The sequence below is a fragment of the Rhincodon typus genome, chromosome 10, assembly GCF_021869965.1.
Source record: "Rhincodon typus isolate 14 chromosome 10, sRhiTyp1.1, whole genome shotgun sequence".
Taxonomy (NCBI): Eukaryota; Metazoa; Chordata; class Chondrichthyes; order Orectolobiformes; family Rhincodontidae; genus Rhincodon; species Rhincodon typus.
In genome coordinates, this window is record NC_063341.1 from 11,314,935 (window position 1) to 11,342,296 (window position 27,362).

The 27,362-nt window shown below is 41.6% G+C and overlaps 1 protein-coding gene across 1 annotated transcript in view; it reads right to left on the minus strand.

The window, feature by feature from the left end:
• Positions 1-27,362, minus strand: part of LOC109918150 (uncharacterized protein C1orf21) — a 184,685-nt gene that overhangs the window by 112,460 nt on the left and 44,863 nt on the right. Inside the window, exon 2 of the mRNA XM_048602142.1 lies at positions 16,654-16,829. Within this exon, the coding sequence (XP_048458099.1) occupies positions 16,654-16,747 (94 nt within the window). The 5' untranslated portion in view covers positions 16,748-16,829. The remainder of the gene's footprint in view (positions 1-16,653; positions 16,830-27,362) is intronic.

Consider the following 27,362-nt stretch of genomic DNA (forward strand, 5'->3'; position numbering starts at 1 on the left):
GGGAGGGGGAGTTGAAATGGTTTGCGACTGGGAGGTGCAGTTGTTTATTGCGAACCGAGCGTAGGTGTTCTGCAAAGCTGTCCCCGAGCCTCCGCTTGGTTTCCCCGATGTAGAGGAAGCCACACCGGGTACAGCGGATGCAGTATACCACATTGGCAGATGTGCAGGTGAACATCTGCTTGATGTGGAAAGTCTTCTTGGGGCCTGGGATGGGGGTGAGGGAGGAGGTATGGGGGCAGGTGTAGCACTTTCTGCGGTTGCAGGGAAAAGTGCCGGGTGTGGTGGAGCTGGAGGGGAGTGTGGAGCAGACAAGGGAGTCACGGAGAGAGTTGTCCCTCCGGAAAGCAGATAAGGGTGGGGAGGGAAAGATGTCTTTGGTGGTGGGGTCGGATTGCAGATGGCGGTTGCAGGAACAGCAACTCATATTCCGCTTGGGAACCCTGCAGCCCAATGGTATCAATGTGGATTTCAAAAGGTTCAAAATCTCCCCTCCCCCACCGCATCCCAAAACCAGTCCAGCTCGTCCCTGCCTCCCTAACCGGTTCTTCCTCCCACCTATCCCCTCCTCCCACCTCAAGCCGCACCTCCATCTCCTACCGACCAACCTCATCCCGCCCCCTTGACCTGTCCGTCCTCCCTGGACTGACCTATCCCCTTCCTAACTCCCTACCTACACTCACCTTTCCTGGCTCCATCCCCGCCTCTTCGACCTGTTTGTTTCCTCTCCACCTATCCTCTCCTCTATCCCTCTTCTATCCGCCTCCCACTCTCTCCCTATTTATTTCAAAACCCCCTTCCCCTCCCCCCTTTTCTGATGAAGGGTCTAGGCCCGAAACGTCAGCCTCTCTGCTCCTATGATGCTGCTTGGCCTGCTGTGTTCATCCAGCCCTGCACCTTGTTGTCTCTGCTATAGATTGGGACAGGTTCTGGGAGAGGTGGGACTTAAACAGCCCAAACAGGTTGCACCTCAAACAGAGCTGTGAGCAATGTCAATGCAAAGTATTTTGACACTGCTGTTGCAGAGGGTTTTAAACTAAACTGGCAAGGGGATGGGAACAACTGAAAGGAGAAACAAAGTGCACAAAAGGAGAGTGAGACACAGATGACATTACCAGAAGGAATAGTATTAGGTGGGGTCAGAATAGGAGAAAAGGTCCAATTCAGGCTTACAGTGCTAAAACAAACATGATAAATAAGGTTGAAATTGAATCAGAGATAGTAGGAACTGCAGATGCTGGAGAATCCGAGACAACAAGGTGCAGGGCTGGATGAACACAGCAGGCCAAGCAGCATCATAGGAGCAGAGAGGCTGACGTTTCGGGCCTAGACCCTTCATCAGAAAAGGGGGAGGGGAAGGGGGTTTGAAATAAATAGGGAGAGAGTGGGAGGCGGATAGAAGAGGGATAGAGGAGAGGATAGGTGGAGAGGAAACAAACAGGTCGAAGAGGCGGGGATGGAGCCAGGAAAGGTGAGTGTAGGTAGGGAGTTAGGAAGGGGATAGGTCAGTCCAGGGAGGACGGACAGGTCAAGGGGGCGGGATGAGGTTGGTCGGTAGGAGATGGAGGTGCGGCTTGAGGTGGGAGGAGGGGATAGGTGGGAGGAAGAACAGGTTAGGGAGGCAGGGACGAGCTGGACTGGTTTTGGGATGTGGTGGGGGGAGGGGAGATTTTGAAACTTGTGAAATCCACATTGATACCATTGGGCTGCAGGGTTATTGAGGTGCGACTATAGACACCAAATGGGTATATAATGTCTTAGTGATAATAAAAGTCTAGCCCAAAAAAAAACAGGACTTGGTACTAAATATTCATGGATATGAACCTTATGCAGAAATAGTAAGCAAAGGAAGCAAAAAGGATGACAACACTGAAAGGAGGTCAATTTCAATACTGGAGAGACAGGATGTCCGAGAGTGATTAAGGACAGAATCTATTTAGTGAGAGTTAACAAACAATGGAGTGACCATTATGTGGCTGGGAGTATTTTACAGGCAAATTCTGCAGGGAAATTACAAAGAGGTCCAAAAATTACTGAACAGTTTCAATGGGAGTGGGTGTCTGCTTGTGTGGGCGTGTGTCTGTGTGTGAGGGGTAGAGGGTGTTAATTATTCAGCAAAACCTGAGACAGTAAAACGTTAAATTACAAAGTGAGACAAACATCTAAGCAATTTTCTACATTTTACCGATGTATAGAAAACAAGATCTAAAAGGATAGACAGCCTCAGTGCTGCGGAAATTCACCACCACCTTTCAAGGGCAATTAAGGAAATGCAACAAATTTCAGCCTTGCCAGTGATACCTAAATCCCAAGAATTAATGAAAAGAAAATGACAATCCAGGTCCAAATTAAATTACTTGGAGTAATTGAGGAAAGTCAACATGAATTTATTGAAGGCAAATTATGTTTAATGACCTTGACCCAAGTTTGTTGATGAGGTAACAGGAGGTTGGCCTGTGGTTGCCAGCAGCCATCACTCAATGAGAGGATGGTGCCAAGTCAGGATCTTGAGTTTTTGCCCTGTATCGTTGTGTTACCCAACAGGCCGAACCTGGAATTCCACATCTTTCGGCACATAGGCAGATCACCCCAAAAAGGTAGTGGGATTTGGAATTTGGGATTTGGAATTAAGTATTTGCTTGAATTTTTCTGTACTCTGTCACTCATCTCTAGCATCACGAGGACATCAGGGCTCCAAGCGTGATGCAGCTTGAAGGATATGTTGTCACCGTTCTGAAAAATTGGTAGCAAGCTCCTCCCAGTCATTAAGGCCAATGCTGCCATGATTCAAGGAAGTTCTCAGGCTGTCTTTGAGGTATCTTTTTTGTACTCCCCTGAAAACTTGCCCATTGGAGACTTGACAGAACAGGCCCAGAGTGGGGAGATACCCTTTGGTCATCCAGACACAGTATCCAGTCCAGTGAAGTTAATGTGGATGAAGTCTTCCCTGAATGCTTGGACAGCTGCTTTCAAAAAGGACACTAGCACTTGTTTAATAGTTCTCCCATTCAATATGGAGGACACAACAGAGGTACTGCTAATGGAACTTGTCAAGTGCTTCTGTGTGGGACAGATACACAGTCCAGTTCTCCCAGTCATTCAGGAGAGAGGTGAATACAATTGCTCTGCACACTGGGATTTACGATGACTTACGAAGGTTCTTTTTGCAGTAATTATTGCCATAGCTTGTAGAAGTCTGAACTGATACCACTGGTCCAGTGCCAGATCTCCTTGTCAATGCTGATTTCTTAGAGAGGTGACCGACAAGGAATAAGAAGTGTTCAACATGATCCAGAGTCTCTCATAGAATTACAGAATCCCTACAGTGCAGAGGGAGGCCATTCAGCCCAGGTTCACACTGACACTCCAAACAACATCCCATCCAGACCCAACCCCCTACCGTATCCTGTAACCCCACATTTACCATGGCATCCCTGAACACTATGGACAATTTCAGTATGGCCAAATCCACTTAACCTACACATCTTTGGACAGTGGGAAGAAGCTGGACCACCCGGTGGAAATCCCCGCAAATATGGGGAGAATGTGCAAACTCCACACAGACAGCATGAGGCAACAGTGCTCTCCTCCAATAGTATGAGGGAAGTGGAACACGAACTGACCAAGTCTGGGTTAATATCTGAGTTTTGTTTCTGCAACATGCAAGACCAGGTAAAGTTTCTTGTCTGTAGAACTGAACAGCTTCCAATGTGGTTTGCAAATCTGTTACAGTCTGGGCAGTGACAATGCAGTCATCAATAAGTTGTATATCAAGCATATCTATAATTGTCATCTATAGTTGATGTGGTGAATATGGACTTCCAAAGGTGTTTGTAGGGCAGCACATTAAAAACTTGCCAGAAAAGTTGGAATTTGTGTAACAAATTAGATAATGGCAATTAAGGGATAGGAAATGCAAAGTAATAGTTAACAGTTGTTCTTCAGGTTGGAGGAAGGTAAACAACAGGCTTACCTCAAGGATCAGGAGTAGGAGCATTGCTTTTCTTGGTGTAATAACATAGACTTTGCAAAATTTCAAAATTTTCAGATGATGCAAAACTTGGAAGCACCATGAACATTGCTGAGGACAACGATAAACTTCAATAAAAAGGACATGGAGAACCCGAGTGAATGTGTAATTTACAGCAAATAAAATTTAGGGAAAGGAGGTGAGAAATGACATTTTTGCGGGGAAGAACAACAAGACGAAAATAAAATAAAGGATGCAACTCTAAAGGTGGGGTGTTTAGGATAAGGGCCTGGGGATATTTGTGCAGAAGTTGTTTAAGGTTGCGCAGCAGTTTGTGAAAGTGGTTCATAAGGCATTCTGGGTTTTATAAACAAAGTGCAAAAAAGCAAGCAAATAATGTGCAATTATAAAATACTGGTTCAGATTTAATCAGACTGCGGTATCTAATTCTGGGCACTGCACTTTAGCAAGGGCATGAAGGCTTTGGAGAAAGCGCAGAAATTATTTGCGACAAAGGTTCTAGCAACGAGAAACTTTAGTTGTATAGATAGATTACAGAAGTAAAGGCTGTTTTCCTTAGAGAAGCTTGAGAGAGGATTTGATATATGTATCCAAAATCACAAAGGGGTCTATGCAAAGTAGATACAGAGAATCTATTCACAGTTGTAGAAGGTTTGAAATCGAGAGTACACCATTATAAAGATAAATAACAAAGAACCAACAGTGACAGGAAGGAAAACTCTCTTTAAAACAGAGTGGTTAGGAACTTGACAGAGGAGAGGAGCGTGTAGTGGCCATCACTAAGGAGAAGTTGCTGGAAAAGCTTAAAAATCTGAAGGTGGATAAATCACCTGGACCAGATGGACTACACTCCAGAATTCTGAAGGAGATAGCTGAGGAGACCATACAGGCATTAATGGTGATCTTTCAGCTGTCACCTGGGGAGGGTCCCAGAGCACTGGAAAATAGCTAATATAACACCCCTGTTTAAGGGAGGGAGGCAGAAGACCAGAAACTACAGACTGGTTAGCCAGACCTAGTCATTGGTAAGATTTGAGAGTTTGTTATTAAGGATGAAACTGTGGAGGACTTGGAAGTGCATGGTAAAATAGGGCTGAGTCAGCACAGCTTTGTCAAGGCGAGATCATGCCTGACAAATCTGTTAGAATTGTTTGAGGTGGTGACAAACAAGTTAGAAAAAAAGAGAGCCAGTGGATGTGCTCTATTTGGATTTCCAGAAGGTCTTTGACAGGGTGCCGCACAAGAGGCTGCTAAATAAGGTATGAGCCCATGGTATGAGAGGCAAGGTACTGGCATAAACAGAGGATTGGCTGACTGGAGGAAGGCAGATTGGGGATAAAGGGGTCTTTTTTCAGAATAGCAGCTGGTGACAAGTGGAGTTCCGCAGGGGTCTATTTTAAGACCACAACTATTCACATCATACATTAACAATTTGGGCAAATGAACTGAGGACATTGTTGCTAAGTTTGCAGATGACACAAAGCTAGATGGAGGGACAGGAAGTGTTGAGAAAGTAGGGAGGCTGCAGAAGCGCTTGGTCAGGCTGGGAGAGCGGGCAAGGTAATGACAGATGGAATACAATGTGGAAAAGTATAAAGGTTATTCACTTTGATATGCAGAATAGAGGCACAGATATTTTCTAAATGGGGAAAGGCTTCAGAAATCTTAAGCGCAAAGGGACTTAAGGAACCTAGTTCAGGATTCTCTTAAGATCGACATGCAAGTTCAGTTGGCAGTTAGGAAGGCGAATGCAATGTTAGCATTCATGTCAAGTGGGCTAAAGTAAAAGAGCAGGGACGTACTGTTGAGGCTGTATAAGGCTCTAGTCAGTCCGCATTTGGAATATTGTAAGCAGTTTTGCGTCCAGTATCTAAGGAAGGTATTGAAGAGAGTCCTAAGAGGTTTATAAGAATGATTCCGGGAATTAAGGGCTTTTCACAACAGGAGAGGTTGAGGACTCTGGGTCTGTACTCAATGGAATTTATAAGGATGAGGGGAGGATCTGATTGAAACTTACAGAATACTTAGAGGCCTGGGCAAAGTGAACATAGAGATTTTTCCACGTAGGAGAGATTAGGACACAAGGGATCAACTCAGAGTGAAGAGGCAGCTATTTAGAAAAGACATGAGGAAGAATTTCTTCAGCCAGAGGGTGGTTAATCTGTGGAACTCATTGCCACAGAGGGCTGTACAAGCCACATCATTGAGTGTATTTAAGACAGAGATAGATAGATTCTTGATTAGCACGGGGATCAACGGTTATGGGAAGAAGGCAGGAGAATGGGGTTGAGAAACTTATCAGCCATGACTGAATGGCAGAGTAGACTCATTGGGCCGAATGGCCTAATTCTGCTCCTATATCATGCAGTCCTGCCTCAGGATGTTTTGGGGCAGACTGAGTCATGGCTTTCAAAAGGGAATTGGTAAGCACCTAAAAAGTAAAGAAATTTGCAGGGTTACAGAGAAAGGGTTAGATAATGGAACTAGCTGAATTGCTCTTGCGGAGATCTTGTACAGGCATGTTAGGCCAAACTGTTTCCTCTGGTGCTTTAGTTACTTGTGTCCTAATTTACTAGGATTTTATAATAGACAGGCACTGCGTAATAAGTCAAGTGATCTGGTGTTTTATAAAGATTAGATGTTAAATGATGTATCAAATAATGGACTAATTGGAGCACGTCAGTTGGTCTGTGACTGACTGCCTGGGAGTGTATAGTATTTAATAACTGCTTTGCATCTGTAAGAAAGTCTGGTGTAGGCTCACTGTTTTAATACCACCCCCATATCACTGCCTGTAGTAAAAAGTGGATTGTATACAATTTTAAGATACTGTGACAGGACACATATTTTATTGTTTTTCTGTTGTTATAGGGCAGTGCACCACATGGTAATGTGTTAACTTAGCAAAGCCTCAAAGTTTAATTGTTGAAGGTTTCAGCTAAGAATGCAATGTATTTCAGAATTGATTTTACCCCTCTGACATGGCATCATTGACACTGCACAACTCCTGCACACACCAATACACTGTCTTGAAAATGTAATAAATTAAACCTTACTAAATATTTATCTGGGAACGCGGGTTTTGGGAACCTCCATGATTGATATATTTCAAATAACCTAGTGACTCAGGTTTTGAAAATTTATCATTTCTGATGCATTAGGTCGTTTTTCAAACAACTTTTGTACACAATAAGGTCACCTCTCAAACATTCTCCTTTTCTCAGTCTTAAAAAAGTCATTTTTCTCATCGTAACAAACTCTCAACAGAGATGAGCCTTACTGCTCCCACATGCAGTCACTCCAACACCTGAAGATATGCCATTGTGTCTCACTGACTAGACCTGGACTCATTATTTAAAAACAATAACAATGCATTTGAAATGCACTGTAGAGTCGATACCAAGGTACATTACCAGAAAGATCATCAGTAATTTAACGTAATTTCTTGTAGCACATTTCATAGAATTTTACAGCACAGAAGATGCCTTTTGGTCCATCAAGTCTGTACCACCAAAGCTAAACTAAATCTACACTAGTCCCACCTTCCAGCATCAGGCCCATAGACTTGAATGTAATAACATTTTGAGTGCTCAATCAAGTACTTTTTAAAGATTGTGAGGTTTCCTGTGACCCTCCCAAGCAATCATTCCAGGCCCCCAACACCCTCTGGGCCATAGTGTTTTTCCTTAAATCTCTTGCTTTGCAACTGAAAATGATGCCCCATTTTTATTAACCCTTTGATTAAGGGGAGCAGCCGTTTTCTATTCAACCTGTCTGTGCCTCTTATAATCCTACACACTTATCAGGTCACCCCTCAACTTTCTATGCTCCAAAGAATACCTCCCAAGCTTATCCATCTCTCTTCATAGCTGAAGTTCTTCATCCCAGGCAAAGTGCTGGTGAATCTCCTTCGCACCCTCTCCAGTGCGATCACATCCTTCCTATAGTGTGGTGACCAGAACTGCACACCGTACTCCAGCTGTAGCCTAACCAACCTCCTGTTCACAGGTCACCTATGAATTAATGCACTTTATTTCCAAGCAACCAAACACATAAAGATCTATTAAAGTCAGATTCAATGAATTCAGCAAATACAACTTATCTTTCTATAATGGCATGAAGACAATGAACATTATACCCCTGCATATCAGAGAGTCTTCTTACTTGACTTCAAACAAAGTGACTCATAATTACTCTCTGACAATCTCATTAGTCTGGCCAAAACATATCCTTGCAATTTTCTGCTTATAGCCTCATCAGTGAGGATTTCTATGAAAGAATCTCTGTTGAGCGCACAGAACTCCCAACAAAATGGGCTTTCAGTGGTGTTCATTGACTCCCCAGACAGGCTGAAGAATTACTTATTGTTTACTGTCTTTAGGGAAAACAACCTCTGGTCCATTAGGGTATATCACCTTTCATACAGAGTAATCACAGTCAAATGATTCACTAATGCAAGCAGTTGATCATAGCAAATATCTTCGTCCTGGTTTTCCTTATGTCAATATTTGAATAAAGTATCACTGCCATTTAGGCATGTGCAGAATGGATGTTCTCCAGCTTGTTCTCTCTGCCAATATTACAACCATTGTTCATGGAAAGTGCAGTGTCCAAAGCCAACACATGCTCTGCACCCTTACTTGCGTTGGTAGTGGGCCATTTTCTGAGAGTCAGAGGGTCATACAACACAGAATTGGACCCTTCAGTCCAATTGTCCATGCCGACTAGATATCCTAAACTAATCTAGCTCCATTTGCCAGCATTTGGCCCATGTTCCTCAAAACCCTTCCTATTCACATACCCATCCAGATGCCTTTTAAATGTTGTAACTGTACCAGCCTTCACCACTTCCTCTGGAAGCTCATCCCATACATGCATGTGAAAAAGTTGCCCCTCTGATCCCTTTTATATCTTTCCCCTCTCACCTTAAACCTATGCCTTCTAGTTTTGGACTGCCCCACCCTGGGGAAAAGATCTTGGCTATTCACCCTACCCATGCCCCTCATGATTTTATAAACTTCTGTAAGGTCACCCCACAGCCTCCGACGCTCCAGGGAATGTAACCCCAGCATGTTCAGCCTTTCCTTATAGCTCAAACCCTCCAAGCCTGACAACATCCTTGTAAATCTTTCCTGCAACATCCTCCCTATAGCAGGGAGACCAGAATTGAATGCAGTATCCCAAACGCAGCCTAACCAATGTCCTGTACAGCCGCAAGATGACTTCCCAACTCCTACACACAATGATCTTGAACTGCTGCTGTTCAGCTGGCGTAGGCACGATATCAATGCTGTTAGGAAGTTTCAGGCTCTTGACTTTGCAGCCATGAAGCTGTCCTGTAACAGGGCACAACTCTGAGGAATTCTGCAGCTATGTCCTAGGAATGACATCATTGGCTTCTAAAACCACAACTTTTTGTTTTCCCGCTAGGTATGACTCCAACCAGCAGAGAACTCTCTCTCACCTCCCCCAATCCTGTTGGCTTCAATTTTGCTACGGTGCCACACTGGAAAAATGCTACATTGATGTCCAGAGCTGTCAATCCGTCTCAACATTTGCTCTGTGGGTCGCAAATCCACAAATCTTTGCTTAACAAAGTTTTAACAACCTCTAAATGCTCTCGGTTCACAAGCACATCATGACCTGCTCAGTGAGGGTTGTAGAGTCATACAGCACAGAAACAGACCCTGCAGTCTAATTGGTCCATGCAGACCATAATCCCAAATTGAACCAGTCGTACCTGCCTGTGCTTAACCCATATCCCTCCAAACATTTCTTATTCATGTACTTATCCAAATGTCTTTTAAACGTTGTAGCCATATCCACCACTTTGTAAAAAAATGCCCCTCATGTCTTTTTCAAATCTTGCTCCTCTCACCTTACAAATATGCCCCATTAATCTTGAAATCTCCCACCCTAGGGAAAAGACAACTGCCATTCACCTTAGCTATGCTTCCGTTAGCTCAGCTGGCTGGATGGATGGTTTGTAATGCAGAATGATGCCAACAGCATGGATTGAATTCCCAAGACCGGCTGAGATTACCACAAATGACCCTCTTTCACAACCTCTCCCCTCATCTGAGGCGTAGTGACCCTCAGGTTAAACCACTACCTGTTGTTATTCTCTCTAATGAGAGAGAGAAGCCCTGTAGTCCAGTAGGACTATGGTGACTTTCCCTGGTAAGTACCAATACCCACTGTAGTATCACACTGTAGGTTTGAAACGTTAGCTTAATGCTGGCACACAGCAGGCTTGCATCTACTTTTCGTACTTTCCTTGGCAAACCTTAATTGTGACAACTGCATTGAGCTTTCATCCGTTCTCTAAAATTTTCCAACCAGCTCTCGAAAACTAGGTTATCTCATCATAACCATGTTCGTCATACTGGGACCATGCTTTGCAAACTGTGCACTGTTATTGCTACATTACAACAGTAACTCCATTCCAGAAGTATTACATGGATTGTAAATCACTTTGAGATGCCCAGAGATTGTGAAAGGCATTATATAAATGCCTCCATGCATGAACCATTTTGGTAATTCTCAAGCTATCATTCATATTTTGTCAGCAGAAAAGAAGTAATCCAGTTAAATGGCATCATAAAGTCAGTGTTGTGTACCATAGAGCCAACTTACAAACATGCACAATGATAGCTGACTAAATCCATCATTGAAGATTAGTGTCAGAAAACGGCAGCACTTTGAAGTAATAGGGGCCATTGGAAAATCTTGCCCTCGTGATTCAGTACTTATCTGAAACAAGAACTGAGTAAATTAAACAAGGAAAATACCGTGGGCAGCTTTTCTTAACCACTGCAAGACAATTAACAAAGTTAAGCTGAAGTAGGAATGCACAGATAGATTAAATGCATGAAATGGAGGTTGCACATGCAGAATTAGAAACATTGAAACAGGAGTAGGCCATTCAGCCCATCCAAGCCTGCTATGCCATTCAGTTAGATCATGGCTGATCATGTATCCCATGCTATCATTCACTTCCAGAAATATGTTGATTTCTGTCATGAGCATAATAAATACGCTTCCACAGCCCACTGGAGTAGGCATTTCCAAAAGCTCACTGCCCTCCAAGTAAAGAAATTCCTCCCCTCTCAGTTTCAATTCACTTAATCCTTATTCTGAGAATGTCTCCTGGTTCTCAACTCACCGACTGGGGAAACATCTAATCTACATCTGTCATTCCTGAAAGAATTTTCTAAGTTTGAATGAAATCACCTTTCATTTTTTAAAACTCTACACAAAACATGTCCAGTTTCCCCAAACTTTCCTCTTAATTCAACACCACCATCTAAGGGATTAAATCCCAATTTCCTACCAATACTACACATCCCTCAATTACCTGAGACACCAAAAGACCATCTATCCCAACTTTAAATATATTCAATGATGGCACATCTGGATTTGGTAATTCAAGTCATTGTGAAATATCTCCTAATCTCAATACTTATGATCAGCCCTTAATCCCAAGACTTTGCTCCAGATTCCCCAGCCAACATCAACCTTTCATAACCTCGAATGCTACAATTAGATCACCTCTCATTCTTCTAAATGAGAGAACATTAACACAATTTACTCAGGTGCTCATCACAGGACAACCATCTCATCACATGTTCCAGGGCTGTGCTTCCTCCATTGCTAATGTATACTTTCTTGAACATGGAAACTAAAAGTGCTAACAATATTCCAGGCATTGTTTCATGAAAGCCCTACACAAATTACAGCAGACCTTTTCATTCTTGCACTTAAATCCTCTTGTAACAAATGCTAACAAGATTCTTACATTTCAATTGCTTCTGTACTTGCATGCTAATGCTATGTGTTCCTTGTGTTATGATCCAAACTGATGTTAATGCTGGACTGAAATCTGGCTTGATAGTTCATGTCTTGTTTATTTAGCTCAAACGAGGTAGTCTCTCACTTAAAATTAAACATGCAATTTGGTTTTATACATGAGAGATAATTTTACAAGAGAAATAAACATAAAATAGAGTAAACCAAACTAGTTACATATAACACAAGTCTAAAGCTTTTGAAACACATGGCTAAAAAAAAAACATTAATCCCAGAAATAATCCTTTATAGATCTCAAAACACTCCTTTTTCTGTCACTTCTTTAGCCTTAACTTAACCTGTGACTTCAACCCCCAAACTGGAGGCTTCATACAGCTGAGCTTAAACTTTCTCAGTCTCATAATACCTATTCAGATTTTACCCAAACATCTCTGGTCTGGATCTATTAATAAACTCCTTACTCTGAAGTTTTTTTTAAAAAAAATCTAAACTAGCTTCTCCCTTTCTCAGTAGCAATGGCTTTACACATCCATCTTCAACTAAAAATCCTGCAGGTCTTTCCTTAACTGAAACTAAAACTGAACGGTTTCTCTCCATGCTACAGGTGTTTATTTTAAAGCTTGGGGAATACAAGTCCAGATTCCTCTATAAGAATGTCTGATATGTACTTTATATGCTTACAAACTCTCACAATGTGACAAAAAAAAGAAACATTCATTTTTGAAGGTTCTCTCTCAAGCTGTGCTTTCGACAAAAAATCACCATGGCTACAGAAATACTTACAGGTTAATACTTAAACCCTTCAGACTCAAAGACAACTCATATGCCACTAGTTCAAAACTTAAAAATCCAAACCAAAAAAAATATATATACACATCACATTTGGAAAAATAAATCAAAGTTACTTATAAACATCAATATTTACACCTTATCATGGTTCAGTGGAAGTGATGCATGTGGATAGCCTATCATGACAGTTTTATGAAGGATTTAAACACTCTAGGTTTCATGTGAAGTGTTGTGTTGGAATTTTGCTCAATTCATTGTTCAAAATTACCTCCTTTGAGAGTTTTTCCTTTGTGCCTAGCTCTGCTGAAATCATTGATCAAGGTGTGTTTTTCCAGGTGCTGGTCATCCTTTATCCCTTGACTATGAGTAGCCATTAATCAGCTGAGGTCAGGCAGTGAGTATTACCTGGCCACGAGCGGAGGACCTCATATACAAGCCCAAACTAGCACTTACTCAACACATGTAAACTTCAACAGGGTGTGTGAATGGCAGTCAAAAGTAAGATTCCCTAAGTTTCAGGTACAAACGCCAATCACAGTGTAACAAGCAGGCGTCAATGGTGATTCAGGGCATTGATTAAGGGAGCTGAGCAGGTCTTCTGGACCTCCACCAGCAGGTGGTGATAGTGGGGAGGGAGGGAGGGTGGAGGTCAGCAGGGGCGGTGAATGGATTCTCGCCAGAGACAAAGGGTGTTCATACTGGAAGAAAGGCTGCTGGGAAGAGGGAACAGACAGATAAAGGAAAATCGCCAGCCCCAGTGCAAGGCTCATTTCATGGAAACAGTTCCTCGTTTCTTTATCCTCAATTCCCATTCATGTTTGTAAAGACCCGATGCCAGCAGAATAAAGAATTCTTGCTTCATGACTTTTGGGTCATCCATCTGTAAGTTCAAATCTCACGTTACATCCCGCAGTAATCACCACATCGGAGCTCAACACAAAGTGGGTATCAAATCTAAGATCTCCCAGATCTCTAGATCCGGTGGGTTTCACAGCCTATTGGAAGGATCTTCACTTAGCTCTTTATAGAAATGGTTGTAAAATTTGCATTTTATTCTTTGTATTTGTGAACGAACTAAAAAAAAAATTGTATTCTGTTTAAACTGCCTATGTCATGATGACCCTGGTAAGACTAAGATGCACCAAACCACCAAAAATGTTTTTCCTCGCACAAGATCATATGTCCACTCCTCTTCAGGGCATATGTCTTTGGCAATCCACGGTGAAATAAATGGTTTGCTCTACAAACAGGAACCTATATTCCCTTGACAGTCGCCAAGATGACTGAAAGAGCGACTGTTCAGACTCCACATTCAATAATCTACCCTTTCCCAGTAGAAGTATTAATAATATGATAAGCCCCATATTTCTTTATTCAGTCTGTTCATGTTGACATGTTGCTAGGAATTTCTAGATTCTTTTGAAAATTGCAGTTGACTGTTGGAAAGGTAAATTTCTACATTACCTGTCAGAATCCTCAGAAACCACTTCATGTACAATAAAATGTTTTGCATTGTTGCTAAACTCAGAAGCCATTTTGGCAACACAACGTGCTCTGAAAAACAAAGTGAGTGACAATTCCTACCAGACTTTCCCTGTTGTTCTTCGACCCCACCTCCCATTCAACAGCTTGTAACTCATCCCATTTCAACCTTCCTTAATTTAGAACAGTTCTATTCAACGTGAAACGTTAACTCTGTTTCTAGTCTCCACAGATGCTGCCATACCTGCTGAACTTCTCCAGCACTGATTATTTCAGCATTTAATTCATGCTGGGAATGTTGGCGAAGTGAAGGACTTTGGCAGAAAATCAGAAACACTCTCTGCTCTACTTCAGTGTCACGGGATTTCTGTACCCTACTGCTAAAGCAATGCAGAGCCAACAGATCCAACAAGCCTGAACACTGCGCTAGAGTGGCCATCTAAACCTTTTCTTTCTCCTTCTGAGGCAATCCCTCAACACTGGGAAACGTATTCTTCCTTTCTTCCAGAGTTGTGAGTCCTGAGGTATCCAAATGCTGAATCTGTACACTCTGCCAGAGTTGGAGCAGTAAGTGTTAAAAGAGGCTAGTGGCAGAGACACCTGCATACAGCATGCATTGGCTCAGTGGTATGCACCAGAACTCACTAACTACAGACCCACAGGCAAGAACCATGACCTGAGAGAGAGGTGAAAACATATGTTTACTGATTTAGTATCTCCGACTGAGCACAGAAATGCAATGGAGTATGAAAACATTATTCTGTCCAAATGTATAACACAATAATAATTTCACATCATCCATTATGAACCAGTCTGACATTTTCATTACTATTCTTTCCATTTACAATGCAGCCAACCGCATGTGACACCAGCCCTCTCAGGATCAGTGAGACTTTACTAAGGGTGAATGACCTTCTGATTGTGGTTTTGATTGTAAGCTTCAGATTAATTCAAACATAATAGGTAAAACACAATGCAACTCAGTGCCTTGTGCAAAAAATAACTCAACTCAAGATTCCACATTTTACAAAATATACTTAAACATGTGAATTTCCACTTGTGTTGCCACTTGTGATGCAGTTCTCACATATGGGAATTCATATTGGCTTACAAAGCTTCTTGAAGGCATTTTACATGAATTGCACTGCATCATCAGCTGACGAGCTGGGAGCATACCAATCGAACATGCGACAGTACAAAAAAGGTACCTTCTTCACTATACTAAGCTAATTAAATTAAACTGATCTTTTTCTGAGTTTCAGCCAATTTTGTTACCTACCACTTCACCTTGATCTTACTAAATACAGGTCAAAGTAAGCTCTCAGTGTTTTAAAGGATTTGCTTGCTTTGCAATCAAAGAAAATGTACGAGACTAATGTCTTTGAAGTAATATTCTGTGCATTAAGACAACAATCCACATGCTCTCCAGCATGAATAAAAATCTAGCAAAAGAAAATTAACATATTCATACAGATTTCACAGATATCAACACTGCATGGACATCTTTACACTTCCAACTGTCAGAAGCACTTCTGCCAGATTTGTTACAGACAAAAAAAAATGAAGACATCCTTTTCATGAAAATGAATTTTGGTTAAGGTTGCATTATCCACAACACAATGCCAAAATTCTCTAAATACAAAGCTGATCAGCCATTGATCAGAGTCATCCACTTGCTTACAGAGATGAAGGAATTTTGACACTGCTGGTACTATTCTCTGCATAACAGTCTTCTGCTAGTTATTAACAAAAAGCAATCAACATCCAGAAATCAAGCACACTTTTTTTCCCCCATATTTAGTCCAAGTAATATACACTTGCCATTCTTCAATAGATAAACAGCCCTGTGACTGAAATTTTTTTTAAAAAAACATCAGACCTGCGGCAACCATCAGATTAACTGCAGATTTTGAGAGAAACACCCTTCAGAATCTGGTGTATATTTTCCAAAGCAGCAACATCATTTGTCAATGGTTAATCGTCATAGTTATCACATTATCTTGACCTGGCAGGAGGTCATAAGAAACCATGCACTTGAAGCAATGGGCAAAAGCAGCTTTGTGGCAGCTGAGTGAAAGAGAGCTAAGGACAATTAAGATTTACTGCCAGCGGGAAAGGATAAATATTTATGTTTTGCTGCAAAATATCTAAAAGGAAAGGCCTGCAGAGATGAAAAACAAAACTTTGTACCATATCACACAGCAGTCCTTATTGTAACATAAATGGTTGGCTGCTCCCTCTTAGCAGAGCCACAAAAATGCATCCTTTTAATATTACACTATCATGTCTTGTTAAAACAGATTATTTAATGATTTCCAGCCTGAGAACCATGGCATAACACAGTGTAACAGCAGCTGTAAAGGGTGGAAAAAGCTTTCAATACTGAACAGATCAATTATACATTCAAACAAAACACATCTCCAGTTCTATATATCTGTGCCAACGGCTAAATTTCCAGCAAGTATTTTAGCTCTGTTCAATTCTGCTCCTGTAAACACACAGTGTTAATTTAGTCCAATGCAGCCAGAGGTTAACACAGTCAAGGCAGCCATTATAATGTTCCTCAAGCCACCCTTGGTACATACCCCCAAAGACATCGCCATTTTGGAAGTTCTTTCCCTTCTGCGCTTCCTCCTCGTTTTGAACAGTAGAGACATGCTTGGCTGAGGCACAGCCCATAGTTCTACGCAAATGGCTTCAACGTGCACTGCCCACAGATCATCTCTAAGATGAAATCTCCTCCCTCCCTGTTAGATGCAACCTGTGGACAAACGAATTAAACAGTCTTAAAATCTCTGTGTTAAACAGGTTCTTGAGCTTGCCACTTTGCCATAATAGTACAGCGGGTATCACAACCTTTGCCCCACCTCTTTGCAGTTATTTGAATAGCACTGTACACGAAATCAGCAATCCAGTCCGTAGCAAATTCTCCGGCAACAGACAGGAAGGACAGAAAAGAATCTGGCCTCTAATGATATCCATCAGTCAAGTGTGCAGCACTAAAAATTAGCTCATTGTCAGGCCCTGCTGCTCTTTACTGAAAGATAAGACAACAGACAGAGATAGGCACTTTTCAGTAGCGATACCCATCCACAATGGGCAGAGAAAAGAATACAAACACACAACTGTGAACCAAAAAGGCAACATGAAAGAATCCACAAGCATAACAAGAATGCACAGATACATTTACAAATGAAATGAGGGATACATATGGCTTCTGGCCAACATTAATGTTTTCAGTGCAGATGACTTTTGTATGTGACAAACATCTGGATACATGTAACTTGTTGCTGTTCTGTTACAAGTCAACTGACATATAGCTTCATTTGTGACTCTCAAAAAAAATGTGTGCAAAGCTGCTTCACTGTATTTCTCATGTGCTGGCTATGCACTAATGGTACTGTTTTCGGGGCAACTCCAAAATCACTAGATAAATTGTTATTACACAGAACCTCCATCAATCGTGATTCTTTATTATCTGTAAACAACCAGCTAGTCCACTAATGGATTGGCAAAATCTATTTGGACTACAGAAGAGCTGCAGTCAATTATTTAACATGTTTTTACTTAAAGAACATAGAGTGGACCTCATGGTCTCATTATAATCTTTTGTCATTCTTTTTTGATTGAAAAGGCTTTAAATGCAACTAGCAAGCACATTTTTATCAATCCAAATTCATCAATATTGCAGCAGAGCTTAAAACTGATTGAATTTCACTGAAATCAAGCGAATCAGACTTGGTATATCACAGTTACCCTGCACACTTGGTCCTCAGTTCTACGCGCACATATAGTAACGTGCTGAATGTAACTGGTCTACACATTTTCCATTACTTCTTGCTGTTAGCTCATTTTCAATTCATCAGACCTGTCTGGTTCATTTCTTATTACAATGCCTTTGGAAATACAGGGATTACAATTTTACTGGATTTGTGATGTAGGCAAAAAAAAAGAAAATGAAACATTCAAATTTTGTTCCAACACAGTTACATTAACACTTTTTGGCCATTAATAGTTTCCTGTTCATCATTAGGATTGTGATCGCCTTTCTAATCATGACAAATATTTATGCATCTTTTTCCCCATTCTACAAAAGGTTGTCACTTCAATAGTGTAGCAACACCGGGACATCTCTCTATTGAGTTTGGAAGTGCAAATCTGATGCTCTTGCACTCTTGAGTTGAGCTATATTGATTAGGGAATGTATCCAGCTGGACTACGAACTTTCCAAATGATAAACAGATATAGTACAGAACGCAACTGAGATCTACTGTGGAAAAGTATTTTCTCGAACACCAGTCCTAGTTCCAACTTTGAGCTGTGCCTTCTGATACTTGGCCCAAACAGGACGTAAGCCAGTCTCCTTCAGAATCTGGAAAACTTCAGACAGAGCATTGCAAAGTTTCGTCACTTCCAGAGGGAACGAACCCAATGCTATGAACCTCTCCTTATAACTAAAGATGTCTGACAGCTGGAATTGAAAGAACAGCCTTGCATTGATATTGTGCAATTCACAAGATCAGAACATTTCAGAAGCACTTCATAGCCAATTCCTTTATCTTTACCATATAGTTACAGTTGTCATTTAGGAAACAAAGTAGTCAATTTTTACACAGCAAGTTCCTACAAACAACAACATGATAAACAACCAGATAAACTACTTCTATTGCTGTTCATTGAACAATGATCACTAGCCAGGAGAATGCTCCTGTTTTTCTTCAAATATACCCTGGAATTTTTTACATCCACTTAAGAGGGCAGTGGGGGGGGAATGTCTCTGTTTAACGTCGCATCTGAAGGATGCCAGCTCTGAACTGCAGTACTCCTTCAGTACCTCGCTGAAGTGTCAGCCTGCATTACATACTCAAGTCTCTGGAGTGATGCTTGAATCCATGACCTTTTGGGTTTGGAAACGAGAATGCTATCATGAGCCAAAGTACAATTGCTTCTCTATCCTCTCAAGGACAATAATATCCTTGCTGTGACTCAGCGACTGAAATGACACGGAATACTGTAGATGGTATGTGACCAACTCCTTAACTGGCAACAACAGAACCACTTTTCATTTGTGTTGTTTTGTTGTTGTGACCCAATTCGACATTCCTACTGCAGTCAAGTCGGGCTGGTAATTTCCTACATTTATTGACAATAACCGTCGGCTGTTTCATTCAATATCGAGTTGATCTTTCTTTTAGTTCCTCCCACACTAATTAATTTATACTCACCCACACTGCATTGCACCTACTAATTTAACTCTGAGTTTCAAGTCCTTCTGAATCTAGTTATCTATTATTTTCTTATGAATGGACAATGAATGCATATAATTTGAGCTAGCTGTGTTACAATATCCTCACCCACAGCACTTGTGAAAACAGTGACCGTTCTAATATTAGACACTAGAATGGGCATCTCAATGTCACTCAGCTTCAAACTGTTCATTTCTGTGAACCCTAGGTTTCCTGTTTCTAAGCTATCTATTTATCCTGTGATACATCTTGAACCTTGCTTCATGACTCCTTAACCTAGCTATTGATAATCAATGTCAAACTTCAACCAAAGCCTCCAGAAAATCCAAGTGTTTGTGCTACCTGATCAATTAAATCTGACAATTATTTCAGCATCCCCTCCTTTTATTTACCCTATGCCAGTTGAATTGCTATGCTATTCATGCATTTGGAAAAATCTTTCACATTCATTTATCAACCTTCTGCAGCCCACATCCCAGACAATGCACCTAAGCACCAAAGACAGGGGCTTCATTCAGGAAGACTACAAAACACACGGATTTATTGCTGCCCAGAATAGATTTCAGTCAATAAAGTATTGCGATATGATCAACTGGTCAGGTTGTTCCACTCAATTGGCAGCATCTCCTTGGTCTTTTTACACTCCAGCTTTCATTGGCAGCTGTACCCATGCAGGTAAAAGCAGGATTTCAAATCTGTGAATTGCCCTATGGTAGTTAAGGGCAATATCATTCTTAATTTCCAACTTTCAGGGATAGGCTCAAATGAATATCAAGATGTATCACAGCCAGAGTGTAGTCAGTCTGAATCTAGCAAAGATAAGGGATGGAAAACAGTCCCTTGCTGAACCTTTTGTAAAACGGAACCATGTGGTGGTTAACAGTTATTATTAGAACAAACCTTGTTTCAACGAATGGCAAAGATGCAGGTCAAAACTTTTGATATTTTTAATATTAAATATGTAGTTGTTGTACATAAATCAATGTGCTTGGTATTCGCTGAGTTTGACCAGTGGCTTGTAGCCTGAGCTACAATGTGACAAATTGCAATTTCCTCCTCCTACCAATGTTGAAACAAAAGCAGTCACTATATGCATTGTCACCTAGCACATTTTAAGGAGGTCACTGTGTTCTTTCAAAAGGTTTCATGAGCAATTTATAGGTAGCTAATTAATATATACTAATGTCAAGTTTGCAGAGCAGTAACAATGAAACAAATAACACCTCTGTACACAGAATGAAACAGAGTCAACAAGCCAAGCTGCTAACAACTTTAGCATAAAAACAATACTGCACTGGTCCCGTCATTTAAGCACTAAATCTAAAGATTTCTTTTTTTCTCATAATTTAGTTTTTTTGACAGATGAACATCAGCATGACCAGAGTAACTGCTCGTGGAACTGGGAAATGGAACTGCTCTTTACTCTTGGCATCTTGAGCAGATAAGCAGCAAAACTCACAAGACTTACTCCCAAATTAATCTTACAATGCAAAGCACTGAAACTTACGCTCCCCATCGCGGGGAGGTGATGGCTTAGTGGTATTATCGCTGGACTGTTAATCGAGAGACCTAGATAACGTTCTGGGGACCTGGGTTCAAATCCTGCCACAGCAGATGGTGGAATTTGAAATCAATAAACATCTGGAATTAAGAGGCTAATGATGGTTGTGAATCCACTGTCGATTGTCAGGAAAAACCCATCTGGTTCACTAATGCCCTTTAGGGAAGGAAACTGCCATCCTTACCCAATCTGGCCTACATGTGACTCCAGATCCACAGCAATGTGGTTGACTCTGAACTGCCCTCTGGGTAATTAGGAATGGGCAATGAATGCTGGTGTATCCAGTGATGCCCTCATCCAGTGAATGAATAAACAATAAAAAAAATGTGGCTGCTGAAATGTAAAATGTTCAAAAGTTATCATGGGTTGACTCAACAGTCATGAATATACTCGGAATGTAAAGGTGGAAGAAATGGTAATATTTGCACTGGTTTTTTCTCAATTTATTCACGGAATGTGGGTGTCACCGGCTATGCAGCATTTATTGCCCAGAGGGCAATTCAGAGTCAACCTGTGGGTCTGGAGTCACATGTATGCCAGACCAGGTAAGGATGGCAGTTTCCTTCCCTAAAGGACATTAGTGAACCAGATGGGATTTTACAACAATCAACAATAGATTCACAACCATCATTAGACTCTTAATTCCAGATATTTATTGATTTCAAATTCCACCATCTGCTGCAGCAGGATTTGTACCCGGATCCCCAGAACATTATCTGGGTCTCTGGATTAACTGTCCAGCGATAATACCACTAGGCCATTGCTTCCCCACATCTAGTAAGAACCAACTACATTCCTAGGCATCTTCATTTGACACAGGGACAGAGTTACTCCAGAAGTCTGCACAGGAATTATATTCAGGTCCTGAATACTCAGCAACAATATGGTAACCCATTATGGCATTCTACCTTTCAACATATGCAGACTTGTCATAACTAGATATTTTCAGCACAGAAAAAAGACTACCTTAACCTGTGCTGGTTTTATCTGAATCCTCAGAGAACGTGTGTACAGGGGCATAACTAACACACTTTGATTAATTAATAAAAGCTGGCATGCACTGGCTGCATTAACAAGATTGAGGTATTTGATGAGGCAACAAAATTGTGAATGAAGATATGGCAGCTCGTGCAAAACAAAGATGGAGAATTCTGCAGAAATCCAGCAAGTCTGGCACCATCTGTGGAAAGAAAAACAGCGTTAGAATTTTAAGTCCAATACAGATGTGACCATCTACCATGGTGGAGTTTGAACCCACAATGCCTCTGGATCTAGCATGAGCCTAGGGATTAGTAATCCAGTGACAGTACCACTTTGCCACTGGCTGAGACACAGTCAATTCTGAACTTTCACAAGCAAACTACAAAGTGCCTGAAAGAAAAGTAATTTGCCAGGGCCAAGGTGGGGTCAGTGGAATGAGAACCACACAATCTGATTGTGAATTATGAGAATCAGCCATCCAGCATTCCTGCACTATCTAAGCACAGGCTACTCTGAACTTCACATGACTACTGCAGCTATGTGCAACATGAACAGAAGGGTGGCTTGATGTGTGACTGTGGAAATTACCCACCCACACAGTGTATCTTATAAACCATTCCCCGGGGGCAATAGTTTCTATTCACTCACCATCACTGAGGCCATGGAGTGAATGGCCAGCTCAAGCCTCAACAATTAATATTATTTTCCTCAAGTTGCCATACAAAGGAAGGTTACTATCAGATAACATCTAGCAATCACAACAAAACTACTAGTGACTGAGACTGAGAGACTTACTGGTGCCTGCATTGAAAATGAATACCACGATCGCCCAGAAGTAAGCCAATCATTTTAGGATCCTGCTAAAAGGAATACAAAAACCTTTCAAAGCCTCTTACTTTAACTCTAAGGTTTTGAGATGACCAGGCAACGTATTCCAATTCATGTCATTATATGCGAACCCTTTTACTTTCCTCTAACTTAAAGCCTCAGGACATCACAAAGTGCTCAAAAGCCAATGAAGATTTTTTCAAAATGCAGCCCGAAAGGTTTGCTCCTAACCTCCCGCCACAGAAATGAGGTAAATGTCCTTTTCTCTTGGCCATTTCAGTATGAATAAACATGAGTCAAGACACCGGGGAGGATATTCCTGCTGTCTGTCTAAAGTGTGACATATTCATTCACGTCCATCCGAGGGTCACTGGCTTATCATCTCATCTGCAAGACAGTAAGTAGCCTCGACTATTGCAGCATTCCGTCACTACTGCCCTGGTGCTTGCCTGGATTACACACTCACGTTTCTGGAGGGAGGCTTGAACCCACGACCTTCTGATTTGGAGGTAAGTGTACTGCCAACACCGCAACTGATACCAAGACAGTCTGATGCTCCAATTGATAGCAGTCTCCTCAGGACAGAGCAAAAATAAAACTCAGTTTGTTTCTTCACGAGGTAAAATCACCACCCACTGATTTTCACCATGCCACATTGTATAGCAATGAGCTATTCACAACACAAGAAGCAGATTATGGAACCCAACAATGTTTCTTTTAAAACGTTACAGTTCAAAACCTACACAGATATTCCCTGGAGTCACGTCACGAGGGATACTGCCTCCATTTCCACTTCAGCATCCATACAATTTTGCCTCAGTACAGAAAGGCCTCTAGAGTCATAGAGGCATACAGCACAGAAACAGACCCTTCGGTCCAACCAGTCCAGGGCGACCATAAACCCAAACTAAACTAGTCCCACCTGCCTGTCCCTGGCCCATATCCCTCCAATCATTTCTTATTCATGGACTCTAACCAGATTCGTATGCGTAAATTGGTCAGGGGCTAGAGTAAGAAATTTCTAATTGTTGTTAGGGTTGAAGAGCAAATTTGCAAGGTTTGACAATTCAACAAAGTTGTTTTAAAAAAACTTATTTCTGAAAAATTGTGCATCATGTCAATGTAGTATGCATCACAGCGAAGCTAAAGAATTGACAAATTTTAGAGGCTAATTGATCAGATAGCTTCTCTACAGCATGGTGACCTATATGCTTCCTCAGTGCACAGACTACACCACGATATACTTGTGAATGCTAAGCTGTATGTTTTTTCAAAACAAAAGACCAGTCCACAATTTAAGCTCTGACTGGCAAACGTTTGCCATAGTTGCAATTTTTCCTTAACTAAAGCAGAAGGCCACTGTGCCCAGGCAAGACCAGCATTTAATCAAGGGCTTCAATATGAATTAAAATCAACAACTTCTAAAAGGACCTGAAGTAAAATCATCACAGCCTGATCACTGACCTATCATCCCATGTAAGAGGCAGTGAAGATGCTGGCAACTCTCAGTAGCTCTTCAGTGAGTTTGCAAACTGAATCCAGACAAATGCTACCCCTCAGCAAGAAGATGCAAGAATGAAAAAGGAAGCTCAGCCCATTTCTGTCACCTCTGTGCACATTAACTGTGCTTTCCGACTCTACAACAATGAACATACTTCAAAAGTAGTTTACTGGCTATCCTGATGTGGTGAATGATGGATGATATGGAAATGCAATTTCTTCCCTCCCATATTTAAACCCACGAGGCGGTTGTTGATTCTTGGAAGAGGTCTGCAAGTTTGACAATGAAAGCGGACAAGAAAAATGCATAAAGGCTGTTGTGCTCAGTCAAAATCTCTTCCTCAGGTAATGTATCACATTTCTCAAATTATATGTCTATAAGTGTATAATCTTTGGAGAAGGAAAATGGGAGCAGGCGGCAGATGGGAGAGACAGAAAGTGGGAGTAGGAAGATGCAAGACAGAGCCAGGGAATGGGTGAGAGAGCGAGAGTGACAGAGACCCAGAGAGTGACAGAGAGAGAGACAGAGACCCAGAGACAGACAGACAGAGAGCAAGCAAGTGAGAGAAACAGTGTGAGAGAGTGAAAGAGAGAGAGAGACTGGTGCATGAGGCAGTAGGGTGGGGGAGATTAAACATCATACGGTGTGAGATAAATGAAGACAGAAAGGACTGATGAAATAGGAATTAAAGAAATGACGATGAAACAGAAATGAAAAGCAGCATGGCTGAAGGGGAAGGGAAATGTCAGGGAACTTTCAATAAAATATTGAACCAAATTAGAGCACAGAAATATCACATCCTCAACTTGGATTTGTTAGCACTGACTTAAGATTTCTCTCCTAGCAACCGCTATCATTACAATGAAATATTGCAAAGTTTTTCAAGAAATCTAATGATTGGTTTATTCAGATCAATATACATTTGCTGGTTCCTGACTAAAAAGGAATCCTACTCACAAACCCACCACCATTGACAAGTTTGTGTGCAAGAGTTTCATTGGTAGCACTGGGCACTTACATCACCGATAATATTAAATATTCTTTTCTTTCCTCAAATAAAAACACTAACATGTAGCAGGGTCTTCTTGCATGGCCAACCCTCCAAGACCTCACCCTAAGTGGACTTTCCACATGCACATACAATTGGTGGCTCAGTGGTTAGCACTGCTGCCCTGGTTAGCACCAGGGACCCAGGTTCAGTTCCAGCCTCGGGCGACTGTCTGTGTGGAGTTTGCACATTCTCCCCGTGTCTGTGTGGGTTTCCTCCCACCGTCCAAAGACGTGCAGCTTAGGTAGATTGGCCACGCTAAATTGCCCATAGTGCCCAGGGATGTGTAAATTAGGTGGATTAGCCATGGAAAATGCAGGTATACAGGGATAGGGTACGGTAATGAGTCTGACAGGGATGCTCTTCAGAAAATCGGTCGGGGCTTGTTGAGCCAAATGCCCTATTTACACACTATGGAGATTCGATGAAAAAAAATGTATTAATGTGCTAACTTCACATCTATGCACAAACATACACACACCTATTCATGAAAATAATGTGAAATGACAACCCCAACTTCTTTTGCCCTGTAGCCCTGGGAGGGTTCAAGGCTAAGTAGCAACTCACCTCACAGTACCATGCAACTAAGAACAGCAAGCACATGATGCAGAGATCTTGCTTAAAGCTCAAGCTACTCAGTCAAGTTGTACGAAGGTTATAAAACTCATTATAGACCAAATTAGAGAACACACCAAACAAAAACACACACCTGTAATTATTGAACAATATTATAAACTTTGCCAAGCCTCTGATCACCATATACTGAAGCTATACCATCTGATCTGCTCTTTAAAAGGCAGACCATTAGGTCAGCTAGGTGCTTGCATTTAGAAACACTAAGTAACAGCTCTGATGTAGACAAACAACATCACAGGGGTCCATCTCCTGTGCAAAAGAACTGATTTCTTTCTTCTTATGATCAACAGGAGCAGTCTATATGGGCAGAGGAGTGGATCTCCAAAGAACCATTCCTTTCACCAGTGTTGTAAGCCAGGAGCAAGAAAGAAAAGGACACTCCAGTGGGTGACAACAGAGTGAGGGGAAAGAGGGAGAGGTTGGGGGAAGAGAGAGAGAGAGGCAAAGATGGGACAGGTTTGGATGGGAGAGACAGAGACTGAGGGGGCAGGGCACAACAAAAATAGGGAACCCAGGGTGGGTGGGGGCCAGAGACTGAAACCAGGGTGGGGGTGATGCCAGAGACCACAGAGACAGACAGCAGCATTGGTGGGGGAGGAGTGTATTGGTGGGAAGTGACGACAGACACAGAAGGTGGGGGTGCGGAAGAGGGAGAGGGACAGAGACAGTAGGGGAGAGAAGGAGGAAGACAGAGAGAGGCAGCGGTAGGGAGGGGCAGGTGAGAGTGAGTCAAGAAAAAGGGGGGCCCAAATTATGTGGTCATCTGCAAACAAATGGCAACAGCTATTCATTATATTTACACTTGCTACAGTGTTTTGAACTGGAGTTGGCAGCTACTGAAATTCAAAACTATGTGCAGTCCTCTACAGAGAATGTGGGACCTGTGTCTTCTTAATGCTAATCTGGAGAATCATTACTGAGGCACACAAGGTATAAACTAGCAAGTGCTGATTAGAATAGTTAAGTTAATGTTAAACCATGTACAGAAAACAAAATCTACAGGAGAAACTTAAGAGAGATATAAAAAGTTAAAAAAACACTCAAGTAAATATTAACTCTGTTAAAATGATCTATATCTGCAAAAGTTAAGCTTCAGTGCCAGAGAAATTGCTTGGCAATTTACTTTAAGTTAACTTAAGACTTAGAGTCATCGAGTCATAGAAACAGGTCCTTCAGTCGAACTCGTCCATGCAGACTAAACATCTTAAAACAATCTAGTCCCATTTGCCAGCATTTGGCTGATATTCCTCTAAACCCTTCCTACTTAAATACCCATCCAGACGCCTTTTAAATGTTATAATTGTACCAGCCTCCACCACTTCTTCTGGCAGCTCATTCCATACATGCATCACCCTCTGCGTGAAAAAGTTGTCCCTAAAGTCCCTTTTAAATCTTGCCCCTCTCACCTAAAACCTATGCCCTCTAGTTTTGGACTCCCTTACCTTGGGGAAAAGATCTTAACTATTTACCCTATCCATGCCCCTCATGATTTT